The 19,165-nt window shown below is 48.9% G+C and overlaps 1 protein-coding gene and 1 long non-coding RNA gene across 3 annotated transcripts; one reads left to right on the forward strand and one right to left on the reverse strand.

The window, feature by feature from the left end:
- The first annotated feature begins 3,698 nt into the window (after nt 1-3,698).
- LOC107077984 (uncharacterized) lies at nt 3,699-13,205 on the forward strand. Of its 2 annotated transcripts, XR_011190100.1 has the most exons (5): nt 3,699-3,726; nt 5,469-5,571; nt 6,266-6,619; nt 10,817-10,877; nt 13,029-13,205. It is a non-coding gene; the product is annotated as an uncharacterized lncRNA (long non-coding RNA). The 2 variants fall into 2 exon arrangements; XR_001478959.2 differs by lacking the exon at nt 10,817-10,877.
- szl (sizzled) lies at nt 5,650-10,304 on the reverse strand. Its single transcript, XM_006633240.3, has 4 exons — nt 9,100-10,304; nt 8,578-8,747; nt 7,966-8,058; nt 5,650-6,510 (listed from the first exon to the last, which is right to left on the reverse strand). The coding sequence occupies exons 1-4, from the start codon at nt 9,372-9,374 to the stop codon at nt 6,200-6,202; spliced, it is 849 nt and encodes a 282-aa protein (XP_006633303.2). The 5' UTR covers nt 9,375-10,304; the 3' UTR covers nt 5,650-6,199.
- Nucleotides 13,206-19,165: the final 5,960 nt, after the last annotated feature.

Here is a 19,165-nt window from a genome sequence, read left to right on the forward strand (position 1 = left end):
ACAGAGCACACCGGAATCCAGTTTTGTTCCATCTTTTTGAAGTTTTAACTTCATCTGGATGCTGTGAGGGTGCTGAGGATATCGCACAGTTCAGGAAGAAACAAAGGGTCTTCTTTCAGGTGGGTTTTCTGCAACGATCAGTGATTTTCTGTGGTTGCTGGAGAATTCTGAAATGAACTCCTAAAATCATGGACTACAGAAGGGTCCAACTGATTGGGGAATAACTGTTGGAGATGCTGCATGGCACAATGAATAGTTATACAAGCACTGGAAAATAAAAAGTAAACACCTGGGCAAAGATGTATATTAAAATCAAAGGCTTCCAGGCAGACTCATGCAGTAAGTCAGCAAATGACATCCCAGCATGCTTAGTGTCACATATAAAAATATGGCTGTCTAGTGATCAAGGCTGTGAATTTGAAAGAGTGATTATCAGCGAGCCTTCGACAGGAGCTCCAGTGTCTGGGTTGTGTTGTTTTACCAGCCATGGCGATGGCAGCAGGGAACAACATCGGCAAAGGGAAACGGTGGGCAGCCAGAGATCATGTAATAGGTTTATTCCATGCTGAAAAAAAGAAGAAAGAAAACACAACGTTTCGGCCGTGGAGCCTTCTTCCAAGAAGTTTTCTTTCTTCTTTTTTTCAGCATGGAATAAACCTATTACTTGTTCCTTTGCAGACTACTCATGCTGACGCAGCTATATCCCTGAACTACTACAGCCACAGATCAGGACAGCTGTGTATTCATTAAAGACGTGCACGGCAAGTCAGCCACGCATTTCCAGATCCAGCAATCTGAGGAGCGAGCAGCCAGTTTCATCGAAAGCTGGGCCGCTGAGAACTCCACGCAGTCGGGGCCGAAGTGCGAAAACCATTCCTCACACCTGGCAATGCACGGCCACAGGCCCAGTGTTGCGAAAAGCACTGGCAAAGGACTGCCGGGCAGTGGAGAAACGCGATATGGCGAGATGAATCGTCCTTCACTGTTCTCGACACGCAGACGACTGCCATACGGGCTGCACTGGCCACAAGTGATGGCCCAACAGCCTGTTAAGTGACTTTGTATCAGTGTTACCATTTTTTCTGTCCACTACCTGTATATAAGATAAGATCACTTTATTGGCCCTATACAATATCTTGTATTAGGAATTTGTCTTTTCACATACCCCTGCTTGCTCTCCATGAGACACACAGACAGAGAGAGAAGCTGGGGATCAGAGCACAGGGTCAGCCATTTATACTGCTCCCCTGGAGCAGTTGGGGTTAAGGGCCTTGCTATCCACAATATCCTTAATCTTTCCGGTTATAATTCAGCAGAACATTGCCCAGAGCGCCTTACGGGGAAGCTGTCTTTGCACACTTCTGGGCACCTGGTTTAGAAAGCTGGGTGTGCTGCAGTAACCTCAGTAAAGCACTTTGCTCTAGGAACTCCCACCTGGGTCTTGGGACTGTGCCAGAGCCCTGACCGCTGCTCCACTGGACGAGAACGGGGGTACACCTCTCCAGTCCCCTGCGGTTCCGTCCCCCTCGTGCAGCACGACCCCTGGAACGGGACCATCGCTGTCCACGAGGGCAGCAAGCCCACAGCAGGAGCCACTCGAAACGGGGTGGGAAGCGGGCGGGCTAAGACATGCCCCGTTTGCCGTAGTAGCCCAGGCTGTGCAGGTAGCGGCGCATGGTCCGCGTGGACACCCGGAAGCGCCGGGCCATGTCGGCGGCGTGCTGCTGGGGCTCGGCCTCCACGCACCTCTTCACGGCTCGCAGCAGCCTCCCGGACGGCTTGGGGCGCCCGGGCCGCGCGCAGACGCTGGTCTTGCGGCACCTCCTGTACTGCACGATCACCCTGTTCACCGTGGACACGGGGATGCCCAGCGCCCTCGAGATCTTCCTCTGGCTCTCGCCCACAGACCAGCGGCCCACAATGCGCCCCCTCTGGAAGTCCGGCAGCTCGCGTGACCCCCCTTTACGTGGCATGGCGAGCGGCGGGGATCAGGCGACTGCCGCGGGTACTCGACGCCAACGCCCACCTCGGGCGCAGAGGACAGTCCAGGGGTTCTCAGTGGCGGCAGCGGGCAGGGCCAGGGGCACAGCCCTGAAGCTCCTGGACGACCACAGAGCAGACGCGGGCACTTCAGATAAAGGGAAAAAAAAAACAGATGAAGCTGTTCCGGCAGCTCCAACTCCACTTTTGAGCCTCGTTACAAAAGTTTTGCAAACATAATCAACTATTAGGATACGTGCCTGTGGATTTGCAAAGACAGTGTGTGATTTAAAAGACCTTGGCCTTTTAAGTAGAAAACGTACAGCAAGAAGACACAGGTTTTCACAATGAGAGCTGTGCTAAAGTGTGTGTGTGTTAAAGGTTTGACAAAGTGTCTCTGAGAATTGCCAAGTGAGTCACAACAGGCAGAATGTGTGTCTAGTTCTGCGCTGACGGCTTCTGTTTCTGCGATATCACCTTGAACGTTTGATCACTGAATGATTAGCTTAGGCAAGCAAGTTTTTAAAAAAACTGGTCAGATCACCGTTAATCAACAATAAACAAAATCGTGTCGATGCGTTTTGAAGTCTTCAGGGTGGTGGTTGAACATGAACACAAACGGAAGACTGTAACAGCAAATTCAATCTGCATATAAAATACTGAAACAGACACTTCCTCGTAGATGAAGAAAAGCAGTTCTCATGTAAAACAACACATAAAAATGGAAACAAAACACAACTGGCAATTGTTTTTTTTTAAAGTTTAAATGTCAAGGTACATTTAAAGTGGCAGAAGATCTTTTTTTATTTTATTTTTATAATTCTTCGCAAAATGTCTTCCTGTAGGGGTGTTCTCTACCAGTCTCTTCAGCTCTTAGTCAGAGGGTTGGTCATGATCACGTTTTCGGTGTTTGCAGAACAATCGTGTTGTCTTGCTGTGCCGAGTGCTCTCGGTGTACACTCCCAAACCTCGCCGCCCAACCCTACTCTACACAGCAGGTCAGCTGGAGAAGAGAGACACTGCTTCACCGGTTTCATTAGGGTGAAATCTGGAGAGGCCGGACTGTACAAGACCGAAGCACGCTTTAGCCAGGCCACCGGTGCAACACCTCTGCTTTTTTAAAAAGGAGATGCAGTCTAAATAAGCACCGATTCATAACTCTAATTTACTAGTCTTAAACTATGCTACCATGTACTACTTTCAAGCAGAAACACACATGATCTAACTTCTGCCTCCTCGTATGTTCCTTCTTACCGCGGCGAAAGGCTTTTGTCTAGATTTCACAAGAGAACTGAACTTATCATTAGACGAATAGAAATGAAATACATATATCTTTAAAAAACACTCACATTAGACTCCGTACCTTCCCCCGTCTCCGGACCGGACCACCATGTTGTTGTTATTGTTGTTGTGCGTTTGCAAAGCGCGTGGTTCATGCAGCGGAAGTGACGACAGTTTAAGCTGAGAAGCAGCGGGTGGGTTGTGTCTGAGGTGTGCGAATATTTTAGTACGTATGTCACAAGAAAGAAAGGCAATGCAACTCCGCTTACAGCAGTAAGTTGTGTTTTGCTCAACCACATTCATGATGATAGCAAAAGTGTCTGGGAAGTTTATCTAGATCTAGATGTCGGATCGTAGTTTCCAGATCCCCCCCCCCTACTCCCGAGAATGGACTGTTCCGGAGCCCCTTGCTCCCCCCCCCCCACCGGCATGTGTAGGTGACGGGCAGCGGATTTTCCCAGTCGGGTATGGCCGAGCGCACTGGGGGTTATCAGTAAATTCCCGTGCAGTAATAGAAGTCAACCGTTTAAGCGATCAGAGGGAGTTCCTTGAGCTGTTCCGAGGGCTGCAGGCTGGGGAACCGCATGGGTCGCCAGAACAGGGAAATGTGACCACTGCAGGGGCGGACAGTGCGAGAAGCGGAGCGTTTTTATGCTTGACACCGTTTTCCTGTTTCATGGACTTTTACGGTGGCAGAGTTGTGTAGTGCACGAGTGCCAAACAGATATACCACCACTACTAGACCCACACAAACCCAGATTTGATTGAACATTTTGCCCTTTTACTTTCCTTAGTGCTCATATTGTTTTTTTACTGTATTTATTGTGAATGCCTACAGTTCTGTACAGATGGAAGAATGTATTGGATGTTAATTGATTGATAATCTGAGTGCAGGAGATAACTGCTTGAGCTGTCCAGGGGGTTACGTGGGCCGATAAGCGCTGTGGTTGCAGTGATCTTGGAAGTGGCGATGATGAACCTCTAGGTGGCACTATTCCCCTAAGAAGACTATCCGAAGTTAAAATAAGAGGCGTTAAACTGACCTGCCTCTCTTTCTGATGTTTTTCCCAAATTTCTAAGTTCCAGTGAAGGTGTTCCGAGTCTGTGCTGCCTGTGTTTGCCCTGTAGGTTCTCTCTAGAGACAGCCTAGTAATTGTCTACCTGCGTCTGCTGTGTGCTGATCTGCAGGTATCTCCCTAGAGAGGTTTAGAAATTCAGAAAACAATTCTTTGCCGCAGTAGCACTGCTGTTCGTCTGTGTATTTGTAATTTATCTTATTTGTCAACAGTGTAACGAAAACAGGTCTTGGTAAGGTTTGTAAACTGGCAAAAGCTTATTAAAGCTTACATATGCACAAGGAGCCCGATAAGTGGCAAAGAATTCAATACCTAATACAATCTGTCACACACAGACAGAGTTTATGGCCAGTTCTGAAACGACGAGGCAAACCAGAGCCTGATGCAGTTCAGGCTCAGTAAACAGCCTGAACAAACTAAGCTAAGAAACTACTGCAAGAAATACTCTGGAATTAGAGTTGTATCAATAGAGCTGCAGCCTAGTGTGGTATTACCTATCACAGCCTAAGGAACAGGGAGTGATCCTCTGTAATGCTAATTATTATTATTACAGAGTTCCTCTGGCATGACTGGAGATCACACACTCTCCCGGAAGCTGACAGTGTGAGCAGAGCCAATGTTGGCTGCCTTTCTCTGCATTCATGAGCAAAGCCACCCCTACAACACCTCTTTCACACCTTCACCCCAGGGGCTGGGCTTTTGTCAGACTTTTCTCCTTTTAAGTGGTCTGATATTCACGTTTGCCCAGAAATCCCCCTGAAGGTGTGTATGTGTCACTTCTGTTACCCCTCACCTGGGTAAATATACTCTACCGGGCCATGAGATGATGATGAAATAGGTCAGAAGAGTCAGACATAACACTACAGTTTATTTTACACACTGCATATTTGCGAAAAAACAAACACAGCAACAGCACTAGCAACCTTTAAAAGACTTTACACTTTGCAGGTCGCTTTTAATGTTTTAAATACACGATCATATTTAGTATAATTATTATAACTTTTTACATTTCAGCTTTTATTTACAATAAGGATCTGTTCAAGAGTGTGTAACAGGGCTCATTGGCACTGGACCTGGTACATAATTGCCACTGAGCCCTGTTACAAGTGCATTTACTTCCTCCCTTCCCAGCCCTGCTAGCTTGTTGCAGCAGAAGCAGGCAGACTGTGGCCCATTGGCTCAGCAGGGGACCTTTAGAGACTAGCAGATTGCCCAGCTCCATCACTATATAAGTGTAAGCAATTATTATTATTATTATTATTATTATTATTATTATTATTATTATTATTATTATTATAATACCCTGCACACCCCTGCTGTACAGTCCCAACCTGCCCCAGGCCTTGCTCATAGTCCAGCCCCAGGATACTCTTGTCTCATTATCCTCTCAGTTCCCGAGTGCCTTGGTTGTGGTTCCAGCTAAGAGCAGCCTGGTGTGCTGCTGTCCAGCCCAGCTCAGTGAAGCCCGGTCAGTGTGCTGCTGTCCAGCCCTGCTCAGTGCAGACTGGTGTGCTGCTGTCCAGCCCTGCTCAGTGCAGCCTGGTGTTCTGCTGTCCAGCCCTGCTCAGTGCAGACTGGTGTGCTGCTGTCCAGCCCAGCTCAGTGCAGCCCGGTGTGCTGCTGTCCAGCCCAGCTCAGTGAAGCCAGGTGTACTGTTGTCCAGTCCAGCTCAGCACACCGCAGTCCAGTGTGTTGTTGTCCAGCCCAGTTCAGTGGAACCAGGTGTGCTGCTGTCCAGCCCAGCTCAGCACACCCCAGTCCGGTGGGCTGTTGTCCAGCCCTGTTCAGTGGAGCCAGGTGTGCTGTTGTCCAACACAGTTCAGTGCAGATTGGTGTTCTCCTGACCTCCCACAGTTTCTGTGCTAACATTTGTGGTGTTTCCACTTGCGCACGGCGGAAGTGAGCTGCATATCTCTCTTGTGCCACAGGAAGACGCGGGTGACGGCGACTGTGCCGTCCGGCTGCACGTCTCCTGCCAGCAGGTGGAGCTGTGTGCGACCCGGGCGGGCGAGAGCGTGGGCGCAGCGCGGGTTGATGAGCAGCCACTGCTGCAGCAGACTGTGGGTGTCGTAGGGCAGCAGGGGCCCTTGGCTGATGAACTCCACACGCCCCTCCACTGCAAACTCGGGGTCCTCCGAGGGCAGTCGCCGCCTGGACACCTTCACTTTCACTGCTGCGAGAAAGAAACAGCAGGACTGAGCAGGAGAACAGGAGACAGCCTTGATTCAGCACGAGCAATTAAAACATCACAGCCTCTCGCAGTATGCCCAAGCAGCAGCACGGTGAGCAACAAATAATTCCCAGTTTCTTTACACGAAGGGTTGTAGGAGTCTGGTACAAACTGCCCAGCTATTTTCATTGAAGCTGTTTCACTTTCAAGGATGAGCCTCTCAGGTCAATTAGATGCTAATTAGCAGATGGGTTAGACAGGCTGAATGGTATGCTCAGGACATCAATAAACAGAGCAGAAACAACAGCACAGCAGGAGCAAATAATTTCTATTTCTTTACACTAAGGTTTAGGGGAGTCTGGAACAAGATGTCCAGCCATTTTGTTGAAGCTCTTTCACTGGTTAATTAGCTACTAATTAACAATTGGGTTAGACGGGGCTGAATGGCCTCTCGGTGGTTGAATGGCTCTTAAAGAATAGTACAGTACACTGCATTTGCATTGTGCTTTCCTTCTGAAAGAACTTCACACTACCCTGTGAAAGGGGCACAGCGGCAGATCAGTCTGCATCTGACGGAAGTGGAGAAGAAAGAACGAATTAGCCAGTTACAGCAAAGGAAGACACTTGGAATAGCCCTGCCTAAGCACATCTTCAGACTTGGAATAGGGGACACCAACGCTTTCAAACAGCAGTCTGAGATCTTTAACCACCGCGAAGAATCGGCCTCTTGGTTTCACTTCTCATCCTAAAGAGCACCTCCCCCAGGAGGATGCCTCCCAGGCAGCAGATCGGTGGAGGTAAATGGCAGAGCAGACTGAGCCGTCCTTGTCACACGGACATCTTCACAGCCTCCAGCTTTCTACAGACTCCTGCAAACACCTGCTTGCACCACACAGCTGCCTGCATTTTAACCAAAGTGCATGACCATATAACACCACATAACCACATAACGCCTGTTTTAGCTTCCCTGCACTGGCTCCCCGTGGCTTTTAGACTGAGATTCAAACACTACTGCTCTCTTTTAACAGCCTGAACAGTTTGTCTCCTGACTACAACAGTAAACCATTGACCCCCCTACACACCTACATGTCCTTTACCGACCTCAGACACCAGCCCCTTTTCGGTCCCAACAGACGAAACTCTGGAAGGACTGAGCTTTCCGATCTGGTGATCCAAGGTAGAGGAATCACCTCCACATCACAGCCCACATCAGATCTTGCAGGTCAATCACCAGTTTCCGAGCCTTCAGAGCCTTCAAACCCACTTGTGTACTGGACTTCTGTTTAATTAGCTTCAAGATATATTTATTTGTTCCAGGATGTGCACTCCTGTCTTACTTGTGCTTAATTATATTATTGTACAGCTGCTCGAGATGCAATGGACCATAAAGGTACCATATAAAACAGAAAGGAGGTTTTCATGCAAGGCAATTAAGATAGTAAGACACAAATCACTTACCAAAGTCATGCTGACAGAGAGCACCCAGCACCGTCTTAGAAGAGAAGGGCTCCTCAACTTCGGGGCACCCCTGACACTGGGGTCTGGGCAGAGCTGGAGAAAAAAAACAGGCAGTGGTCAGCTGAGAGGATCCACAGTCCCTGTCTGCGCAATCTCTCGGGCGACCTCCAAAACGCAGCTGAAAACTCACTTCTCTGCCAGTCCTGTCATTTTTACCTTTGATTTTGCTTTTTTGTTACTGCTCTCCATTACGATTTCAGTGTTTATGACATGCCACTGCCTTGAGAGGAAAGGTTTTTACAAATTAAGGGATCTATTTAGTTTATCGATAACTATTTCCTAGCTTCCTCTCCCCTACCACGAACATAAGAAAGGTTACAATCAAGAGGAGGCTGTTCAGCCCATCTAGCTGCCTTGCTATTTCGTAGCGAGTCCATGCAAGGATCTCTAACTGTTTCTTGAACAGCTAGGACAGCTGGGGTATCGGCTTCAAGGACAAGGCTGGGTAGCTTGTTCCACCCTCCCGGTGCCATCTAAACTTCCACCTGTGAGTCGTCAGAGGGTAATTCTCTTCTCCGTAACCTGCTTTCCTGCCAGACCCAAGAGGCTGACCTTTGTAGAAGTGCTGGGCGTGTTTGGAGACGGGAGTGAGACACATGTCCTCATGGGCCGGGAAGCGATCGCAGTCCAGCTGCTCAGGCCAGGAGTGTCCCTGGCAGGCCAGCACGGGGGCACAGCTGTCCCTCACGGCCACACACAGGCTGCGGCAGGGCTGGATAAACCTGCAGGGACCGGGGGAGAGGCACAGTCACACACTGACCTGACAGCGCAGACTCACAGACGTGGGAGCCTGTTTCACTTGGAGTCGGGCTGTTTCCTTGCTGTCCAGCTTAGCACAGCTGTACAGATGTTCCAAACCTTGCAATGCACTCAATTCAAACAGCTTTATTAGCCTGACTGATAAATTCCAGTGTTGCCAAACGTCAATGTTACAATATCCACAGACATTTATAATACAAATACATCATAGGCCATTTACACGCAACATTCAACACATAACTCATTAACTTGAAAGCCAGGCATGACAACCTCATTGCAAGCCAGGGGGAGCGCGGGGGGGGGCTCTGTACTCACGTGTCGAGGCACACCGGGGCAATGAGGGCGCAGAGGAAGGCTCGGGCCTGGGGGTGACAGCCAGTCTGTAAAAGGGGCTTCCAGTCCTCGGACCGGGGCACCACCTCCCTCTCCAGGCTGCTGTGCCCCAGGAAATTGGGCAGCCGCATTTCGCTGTACCCCACGTCCTGGCAGACGCCCATCTCCAGGGGTATGGCCACGCAGCGGGTGGGCTGGCTGAGGTCGAAGCCCAGGGCTGCTCCCAGCAGCCCCAGTGTGGTCAGGAAGAGAAGCATGGCCGTGGTCTGTCCTGCGCTGTGCTCTGGCTGTGCTGTGGTCTGCGATGGCTCCCAGGAGCTCTGTGGTGGTTCTGGGCTCGCCAGGTGGCCTTATATACTCCCCACCTAGGGCCAGCCCCCCCTGCCCTCCCCCCCTCGGAGCCTGTTATCAACGGCCCTATCAAAGCACTTGAGACACAGCAGCCTGCTGCAGAGCTGGAGACAGCAGCTCCTTAATGACTGCAGACGTGTGTGTGTGGGTGGGGGGGGGTGCAATTAAATATTGAACAAATCCTCAATTAGGACCCAGACCGAAAACTGGGATCAACACGATCTGCCTTTCTCTTCCCAGTTAGACGCCATTTTAACTGCCGCCGCTTCTTTTGAATGTGCCCACAGCCACAGCGCTTGCCGACAATTAGCATCTGTTGCAGATGAAGATGTTAATATGCGAGAGCTTCTGTGTGTGATCTGAGCCAGTGAGGGTTGGGGTTTGTGTGTGTGTATGGAGGGGTGTGGGGGGGGGGTAGAGACAGCCAGGCTCCTGCAGGCACCTTCAGTCTCTTTCATGTTTGACTCTTTGCTAATTTGACAGCTTCCTCATAAAAGGTGCTTGTGGGCGAAGGAGAGAAATACCCTTAGCCCTCCAGTCCGTGTGATGAGAGGGCAGTCTCTGAAGCCCTGGCCTGCAGTACTGAACCCCAGTTTCCTCACCTGCCTTTGATGTTGTAGACACACTCATTTCATATTCAAATCCCGCTGGCTAAGGAGCTACTGCACTGTGGATAATGGCTCTGTTTACTCTGAAGGTGTGAGATAAAAAAGGGTGACACTGAGAGTAAGTGTCAAGGGAGCTCAATCGGGCTGGCAGCCCAGTACGTGATCTCCTGCCTGATACCCAGGAACCCTGAGCTTGTCTCTCCATAATGTTGTATGTGTCGTATGTTGTATTTAAATGTCCCATGATGTATTTGTATTATAAATGTAGGTAGATATTGTATTGATTGTATATGCTTTGGCAACACTGTAATTTACTGGACATGCCAATAGAGCTGAATTTGAATTTGTAAGTGATATGACGCAGGCGCAATGCGATATATAATACAGAAATAGTGTCAGTATCTGCCCCCAGCGATGGCTGAGAAATTGGAGCAGACAGGAGCCGGTTTGCACACCTGGCCGCAGGTACAGCTGATCTGCTGTCTGTGCTGCAGCGCAGGCTCTCTGTCAGCCCACCGGTCGATTTGTTATTTCCTGACGGCACCTTGTACACGTAGCTGTCTCACAACGAGTCATCTTAAAAAAGGAAACGGGCCCAGGACAGAAAATAAATGACCTGAACATGGCTTTTATTTTGACAAAGAGCAAAAGATTTCTAAGGAGTGTTGCAATGCCAGTTAAAAAAAAACACATATGTCATATGTACTGGGCAGAAAGATGTTGTTTTTCTTTCAATGCAGACTGTGGTCTGACCAACAAGCCAACTCTTCACTCTGGTGCAAGACTGAGACCTTGGACCAAGTGCGTTACCGTATGTAGTTTTGGGAGATGTAGCCAGAGAGAACAGACGATTCACAGACTGAAGGGCCCTCCACAGTGCAGGCTCACTGTGCCCCACAATATAGGGAACCTTAATTGCTTATTTAATTCCTCACTTTATTGTCCATCCATCTTCAAGGCATGGTACATACTGGATGGGTCGCCAGTCCAGGGCACACAACAGACACAGATGCAGACACGCACAGACCTGGGCCAGTTTTCCTAGAAGCCACTTTAACTTTGCAGTATGTTTTCTGACTGTGGGAAACCAGAGCCTCACCCAGAGGAACCCTCACAAAACCAGGGAGAACATACAAGCTCCACACAGACAGCACCCCAGGAGCTGAGCCCTGGGCCCCAGCTCTGCGAGGCAGCAGTGCTAGCCACACTGTGCTGCCCTTCCTTGTTGTTCATACTGGGAAATCTGCCAGGTTAAAGATGGACAAATTATATAATACATTTCCAGGAGCATGAATCCATTAACAAATAAAAACACACAAGTGCACAAGATTAAAAAAACTAGCTAGAAGCTTAAAATAATCCTCCCTGTCCAGAATAGATAAATAAAGAAGTTGGGTTATCAGTGTGTGTGTGACAGATACATAAGATACATATTAAAATAAAAAAGCAACAATTAGTTATTTCTCTAAACAGGGCAGGTTAATAGCTGTGGGGATGAAAGATCATTTAGTTCTATTGCATTAAATCTGGGTAATTAAATGGACCAATGGAAGGAGCTCAGATTTACTGTGCAAGGGGTGGTCGTTACAGTCAGTGATTACACTGGCCTTCTGCACTGCCTGTCTGCTAGTAGATGTCTGTCAGCTCCAGTCCTTGGGCACTGATAACTCTGCTGGCTGCCTTCACTATCCTGCTCAGTCTGCATGGACTCAAGGTACCAAGCCAGGCTACCACAGTGAATGTTAAAACCGTTTTACAGAATATGGTCATCACTGTACAGAACACATTAAAAGAGCAGAGCTTTCACAGGAAGGTCAATCACTGTTGGCTCGTTTTACCTGTGGCATCTGTGTTGTCCTCAAAGGTTAGCCTGCAATCAGCAATAGTGCCAAAGTATGTGTAACTGCTGACAAGCACCAGCTACTCCCCTTCTGAATCGCTGGAGGGCCATTATTACTGCAACATAAAAAAAAATTACATTGGTCTTGCAAGTCTATTGCTGACCTGTTTGTATGAACATCAGTTTACAAATGAGAGGGGTTGTTTGCCCCATATAGTTCCATTGGTTATTAGTAGCTAATTCAAGAATTTCATCCATTTCTCAAAAGACAAACATCAGCTTCAGCATCGTGGCTGGGTAGCTTGTTCCACACTCCCACAACCCTTTGTGTAAAGGGGTCACCTGTTCTCAGGTTTAAATGCATATCCACATAGTTTCTATGTGTCCTCAGGTCAGTGTTTCACTGTTGATTCGGAAGAATTATATCCTCGGACTCATTGTTTCCTTTCCCACCTGTGTGGTGACACAGATCAAATCTAAATCCCACAGGGGATCCTTTCTAAAACTGTAACCGGAACTCCTGACAAAACTCTGTGGATTCTGGCAGGAATCTGTGAGGACTTTTGTCTGCAGAATTCTGCATGTCGTGCAGAAGTTTATACATGGACCTCACCAGGATATATTGAGAACTAACGCTTCAATCGATGGGTTATTTATTCATTAAAATAAAAGCAGGACGTCCAGGTTTCATTGAAAATCTGATACCCATCGCCTTGTGAACGATGAGACTCCAGCTGTTGTCTATTGTGTGTTGATAGATCTGCCTTTCACTGTCACACAGTTAGGCGCCTTTTCTCCCTGAAATGCCCAAGTCTGTGGGCAAGTGTTCCAGATGTTCAAAAAGAGAATCACCCAGCTGCAGACCTGTCCACCTCGCAAACAACACCCTCCAGGCAGGAACTGAAGGCCCACCCAACAGATTAGATACAGCATGTTATTCCTGATGTCCAGTATCTGATCTTAAACCCTTTATTGTGTATTAGGGTCTTATCCAGAATTAAAGTGCTGATAACGTGAGTCTAATCCCTGCATATTGGGCTTTTGGAGAAACCCTTCCTGGATTAGGGACCACAATGATTTGAAGGACGTTACTTCCTGTCTGTCTTTTCCAGCAAGAACACCACCAACCTCTTGCTGGCAAGGCCTGCTGACGGAGCGCACTGCGTCGCCATGCAGGAGACTGAGACTCACTGAGGCCGCAGTCAAATGGGATACAGATATCCCCCCTGGGGATAAATAAAGCATTTTGAACTGGACTGAGTTTTTGGGGGTGATCAGTCCACCCCACTCACCTGGTCTCCCTCACGCCAGCAGGGAGAGTGATCGCGCTGTTCGACAGCCAAGCGTTATAAAACCCACACAAACGGCCATGACAATGTTGTTCTTAAAAATGCTTGGTAATGGAGCTAATAATAATAATAATAATAATAATTTCTTACACTTATATAGCGCTCTTCTGGACACTCCACTGAAAGCGCTTTACAGGTAATCTCCCCTCCACCACCAGTGTGCAGCCCCACCTGGATGATGTGATGGCAGCCATAGTGCACCAGTATGCTCACCACACCCCAGTGATGAAGCCAATTCAGTGACAGGGATTTTTAGGAGGCCATAACTGGTAAAAGTCAATGGGAAATTTGGCCAGGACACTGGGATAACACCCCTACTCTTTTCAAGAAACCGCTGAGTCAGGACCTCAGTTTTTCTTCTCATCTGAAGGTTTAAATGAATGTTCGGGGGGGGGCGGGAGGTCGACCTCTGACCTCTCCCAGTCTGGCCTTTCTGTGTTTCGTTTTCTCTTCCCTGCCTCAGCCACATCCTGGCCTCGCTCCAGCCCCCCGGTCCTCATCACCTGGGGGTTCTCCAACCTCATTAGATTGGGGGGTCACCTCTTCCTGGGACAAACTCCCCCAGGAAAGCTCACTGTTCTACATCGTAAAAGCCTCTCCTGCACCGAGGGTCTGGCCCAGCAGATCTAGAGGGAAAAGGCAGAAATAAAACAATTTCTGATTTGCAGACCGTGCAGGGAAATACGAAGGAAGAAGCTTTTTCGGGCTTTCAGGGCCCGGGAACCGTTAGCTCTGTGCTTTCCTGGTGTCAGATCACAGCAGTTTCCCTCTCAGTCACAACACCCATTAACAGGTTCTCTTATCACTGGGTGTTCTTCACACTCTTCCCCGAAACACAGGAAAACTAAACGACTGGAAACTTGTTCTATCAACAGTCTTCCTTTAGCCCCAGGCGGCGTCCCGAGATGTCTATCTGGCGCTCTGCGGCCCTGCCAGGGGCTGCGCTGCTCAGGGCAGATGATCACAGGAGCCCGTGGTGTCTGGGGCTGACCCGCGCAGCCAGACGGCCAACATCCTTTAGTGCTTAACGTGTCTGTGAGGAGGAGACAGGGATCAGCAGAGCTGCCAGCCTGACTCTAACCCGGCCGAGACAGGAGAGCCCCTCTCTGGACAGGAGACTAATTTGTCAAAACAATGGAGGGGATCTGACACCCCCCCCCTCCTCCTTCTCCTCCCCGGCTTTGTTTTCCCTGTTGATTGTCTCCCTCAGGGCTTTGTTTGTCTTGTTAATGGGAGGCAGTTCTTGATCTGCAGCCGCAGGGGCTGTAGCAGCATGGCAGAGCACGGCACTTCATGGCACTGCATGGAACAGCACAGCACACAGCACTGAATGGCATGGCATGGCACAGCAGCGGATGGCGTGGCATGCACGGAGTAGCACAGTACTGAATGGCATTGCACCACGCTGGCACTGCACGGCAGGCCCCGAATAGGGCATTGCATAGCATGGGAACAAGTAGTAGGTTTATTCCATGCTGAAAAAAAGGAGAAAGAAAACACAACATTTCGGCCGTGGAGCCTTCTTCAGGTGTGAACGGCTGAAACGTTGTGTTTTCTTTCTTCTTTTCAGCATGGAATAAACCTATTACTTGTTCCTCTGCAGCCTACGCATGCTGACGCAGCTCCCCACCTGAACTGGTATTGCATAACATGGTACAGCACAGCATGGCACCCTCACCCACCTGTGCCCTGGTTTCCAAACGAACTGTACCGTCCACCCCCACCGCCTTCCAGACCGAAAGCTCTGCACACGATCAATAAAGCAAAGGCAAATTAAACAGTCCAAAAAGCAGCTGGACAATCCAAAGTTGTGCTAGCTCTTTTATGCCCTGGCCTAAGCTCACAGGATCTAGAAGCCGACAGCACCAGGCCACAATTCTGCTAAGCACCAAGGAGCAAAACAGAGCACAGGTAGGAATAGGATAAGGTGAATCAGCTCCTTTGTTCACCTGATCCTTAACTGCTTGTAAAAAAAACCTTCTTCTCTTTTGAGGGAGTTCAGGGATTGTGCATTCGGGGCACACACAGCACAGAGAGAACTGGCACTAACACATCGGAGCTGCACCAGTGTGTCAGAGTACTGAGGCACACGGAAAGCAAACCATGTTGCCACTTGTGAAATGGCACTGGTTTCCCAAGACTACAACAGAATACGGCCCCAGGTCCCTCCGCTGTCAGACCTGCAGTCCTGGACAGTAATCCTACACACAACTCTCTGCATTGAAGTCTTCTCAGTAAATCTCCATTTACATAACAAGACGAGACAGACTCTGTGAGCAATGTCAAAGACCAAACATTTGACTTTATTTATCAATTTCTTTCTTTCTCATCATATAAGTAACTAATTTGTTGCTGGATCCCTGTTGTGGAATCCATCAAGCTACAGTGTAAATGAAGTGTGGACTGTGTTTTGCCTTATGTATTATATCTGCCTGCAAAGCAAATCTCCCATTTGAGACAATAAAGTCAAGTAAACATTCAAGCTGTTTGAAGAATTTGCGATTCACTTCAATAAACAGATCATAGGGGTGCTGTTTTCACCACTCCTCCAGACCGAGTGAAAGACAGGAGGGTTTATGGGACCTGAGGTGTAGCAATGCAGTAGTGCTAACTCCCAGCAGTCCTCCGGGAGACAGGTGTGATCCGCCAGTCTGTGTGGATTCCTCACGGGCTGTCTGCCCCCAGGCTACCTGCCTACCTGTCTGCTGTCTCCCCCACACGCTGGCCAGCCCCACTCCAGTGCCTCTGTACTCTCCCAGCAGACTGGGACAGGTTTCCAGACAGTGTGAGGAACTCAAGAAAGGCCAAGAAAATGATAACAGGGATTCTTCAGGGAAAGGCTCTGCTGCATATGAATGTAAGAACAGATGGTCATAGGAAGAGGCTTTATTATTATTCTTATTATTATTATTATTATTCTTTATTTTATACAGTATATCACCTTTAAACGTGTCTTCTCAAAGGGTTTTACAGAAAAACAAAACAAAAAGAGGAGCCAGCAGAATTGCACAGTTACTATTAGGGAAGGGGTAGACACAGAACCAGATGAACATAAGCCCTTCTAAAAAATAAGGTTGCTGCTATTATTATTATTTAAAAGCGAGAGTCAGCCCGTCCAGTCGGTTTGTGAGTTAATAGCTAGTTGATCCCAAGATCTCATCCGGCTGTTTTCTGGAAGAAGCCAGAATATCACATGGCTGGGTGGCTTGTTCCACACTCCCACAGCTCGTTGGGTAACGATGTGCCCCCCCGTTCTCAGTTTCAAATGTCCTTCTACAACTCCCTGTATTCTGACCAGAGCCAGAAACACACACAGGGTCTCCGGACACCGCGGGGAGAAACTCCAGCATTCCTTATGCTTTAGAGTCCCATGTTTCGCTTGGATCCAATACGGCTGGCGAAAGGGCGACCAGGAAAGGGATGTGGAGAAGGAGAGGGTGTCGTGTGGTGTAAATGTGCACTGAGGCTACAGGATTCCGTGCGAGTTGAGCCAGGTGAACTTCGTTAATTCGGCCGCCTTCATCCCTCCCAAAGTCTCGTTAGAACTCTACGTAAGGACGGGAGAGGTACTCTGATTTTCACATCTGTGTAGAGCCCATTTCCGTGTCAGCATGTTAAAAAGGCCTGTCCGGTTATTAGGAGCCAGTCGTTTCCACCAACAGAGGCTGCGGGACACAAGCTGTAGCTTGATATAAAACTTGTCTTTCTGGCCATTTTCTTCATTTATCTTTTACTAAAAGTTTTCTGCTTACAAGCTTATATTTTGCTGCCTTTGTACTTAGTGTATCTCTCGGAAGAACAAAGGGAATTTCCTTCACTGGCTATGGAGCTATAAGGTACAGTATATTATCATTAGACCAGCAGGCAAGTTCATGGGCTTGTAGCACAGGCGAGCCGTGGGACCAGTCAGCTTTATCCGGTGCTGGACTAGAATTCCCACAGGGAATTCATAGCTCTAGATCACTTACTCAACCTGATTGCCGTCTTATTTCATTAAGGTTAAGCCATAAAGAAAATTAAGCAAAAACTCTTTCACACGGAGCAAAGCAAGCAGACAGAGGGACACAACTGGACGCTGGACAGAGCGTTGCGCCGATACAAGCAGAGGTTTTTTTACTCACGGAACCAGTCCTTTTGGGATATTTCAAAGTTTGTCCTGACACCGAGGCAGAAGCTCAGCAGAGGCAGGGTAAACCCCCTTCTTGTCATGAAGTCAGGAGATGCCTCAGTGCCTGAGTGTCTCTGCTGTGTGATGAGTTCAGGGCACAGGAGACCGGGAGACCCGGGGGCTCGGGACACACCGGGAGACCTGGGGGCTCAGGACACACTGGGACACTCGGGGGCTCAGGACACACCGGGAGACCTGGGGGCTCAGGACCACCGGGAGACCAGGGGGCTCAGGACACACCGGGACACTCGGGGGCTCAGGACACACAGGAGTCTCCGGGAGACAGAGGCAGGTAATTGAGTGGTATCAGCCTGGCTGTCTGGAGCACAGAGACTCCACTGGGCAGCTCGCTCACTGTGACATAGGAGCTCTAATGGGTGAGGAGATTCCTTTTATCTCCTAATGGCCCTGCTGAACAGGACACAGAGCCGTCGTTCCTCCTGGTTGCTAGGGCCGCAGACTTCTCCAACCGTTCTCTTCTGCTATTGGACAAAATGACCAGGGGAAAAAGCAGCAAGGGTTTCTCAAAACAGTGCCTCACTACAGTGACCCTTGACCCGTGACTCTGGGAGCGAGAGCAGGGATATTTCCCCTGATAACCAAGAAGACCTGCAGCTCTGATAGCTGTGAAAGGCGCTTCCTCCCAGTATCAGCTCAGGAGGGTGAATACTTGTGAAATCAACAGGTTCTAGCTAGGATTTTTTGGGCAGATTTTGCTGATCTTTCCCCCATAAAAGTGTTTGGTTTGTGCCTTCAATGTTTGATGAGTAATATTCAATTTAAAAAATGGTAATTACATAAAATGGGACATCATTGGAAAGGGATAAATACCTTTATGTTATCAATGCTGATACACCGGTGTCTTTCAAGAAACAGCTTTGGAACCAAATTAAATAGAATATCATTTGTACTCATCCTTGTGTTTTTAAATAAGTATTTAAGGTCAAGCAAAGGTCAGACCAAAAGTGAGAAAGGGGAGAAATCAAACAAGCAAAAATGATAATTCCCGCCACTTAGCTATTTTTTCTGGACACTCCACTCAAAGCTCTTTACAGGTAATGGGGAGTCCACTCCACAACCACCAGTGTGCAGCCCCACCTGGATGATGCGACAGCAGCCATAGTGCTCCAGTACTCTCCCCACACACCAGCTCTCAGTGGGGAGGAGAACAGAGTGATGAAGCCAGTTCAGAGAGGGGGATTATTAGGAGGCCATGACTGGTTAAGACCAATGACAGTAGTTTTATGATTGCTCAGATTGTCTTAGAAATCTGACATGATCCCGTCTAAGTTGTTGCAGCATGACTTGGGCAGGTTAGTAACCGAGCTCCAAGTCTCCTGGTGCTTTTCAGAAACACCCCGCAGATCGCTGTCCTCTCCGCTGCAGTCTCCACGGCGAGCACCCGCTGGCCGCCTGATCTCAGACGCATTCTGACCACACCACCAGAACGCTGAGCTGACACCGAGGGGCATCGGAAATGACAAACGGGTGAGTACACCTTTTTCGGTGCAAAGTGTTCAAACATGCCGTTGGAACTCCAGGGCTGTAGCCAAACTGCTGTGAACACAGTCATAACCACAGGAGACCGTGAGTCTAGCCCCTGGGCTTGTCCTGCACTGGGGCTCCAGCCAGCCAGCAGCAGTTCGGGGCTGGTGTCCCACTGGTGTGCTGGTCCAGCTGGCGCTCCAGCTGGCCACAAGGGGGCGCTGCAGTGTGGGAGGGCAGTGCAGGG

This window comes from Lepisosteus oculatus, chromosome 7 (genome assembly GCF_040954835.1).
Source record: "Lepisosteus oculatus isolate fLepOcu1 chromosome 7, fLepOcu1.hap2, whole genome shotgun sequence".
NCBI lineage: Eukaryota > Metazoa > Chordata > Actinopteri > Semionotiformes > Lepisosteidae > Lepisosteus > Lepisosteus oculatus.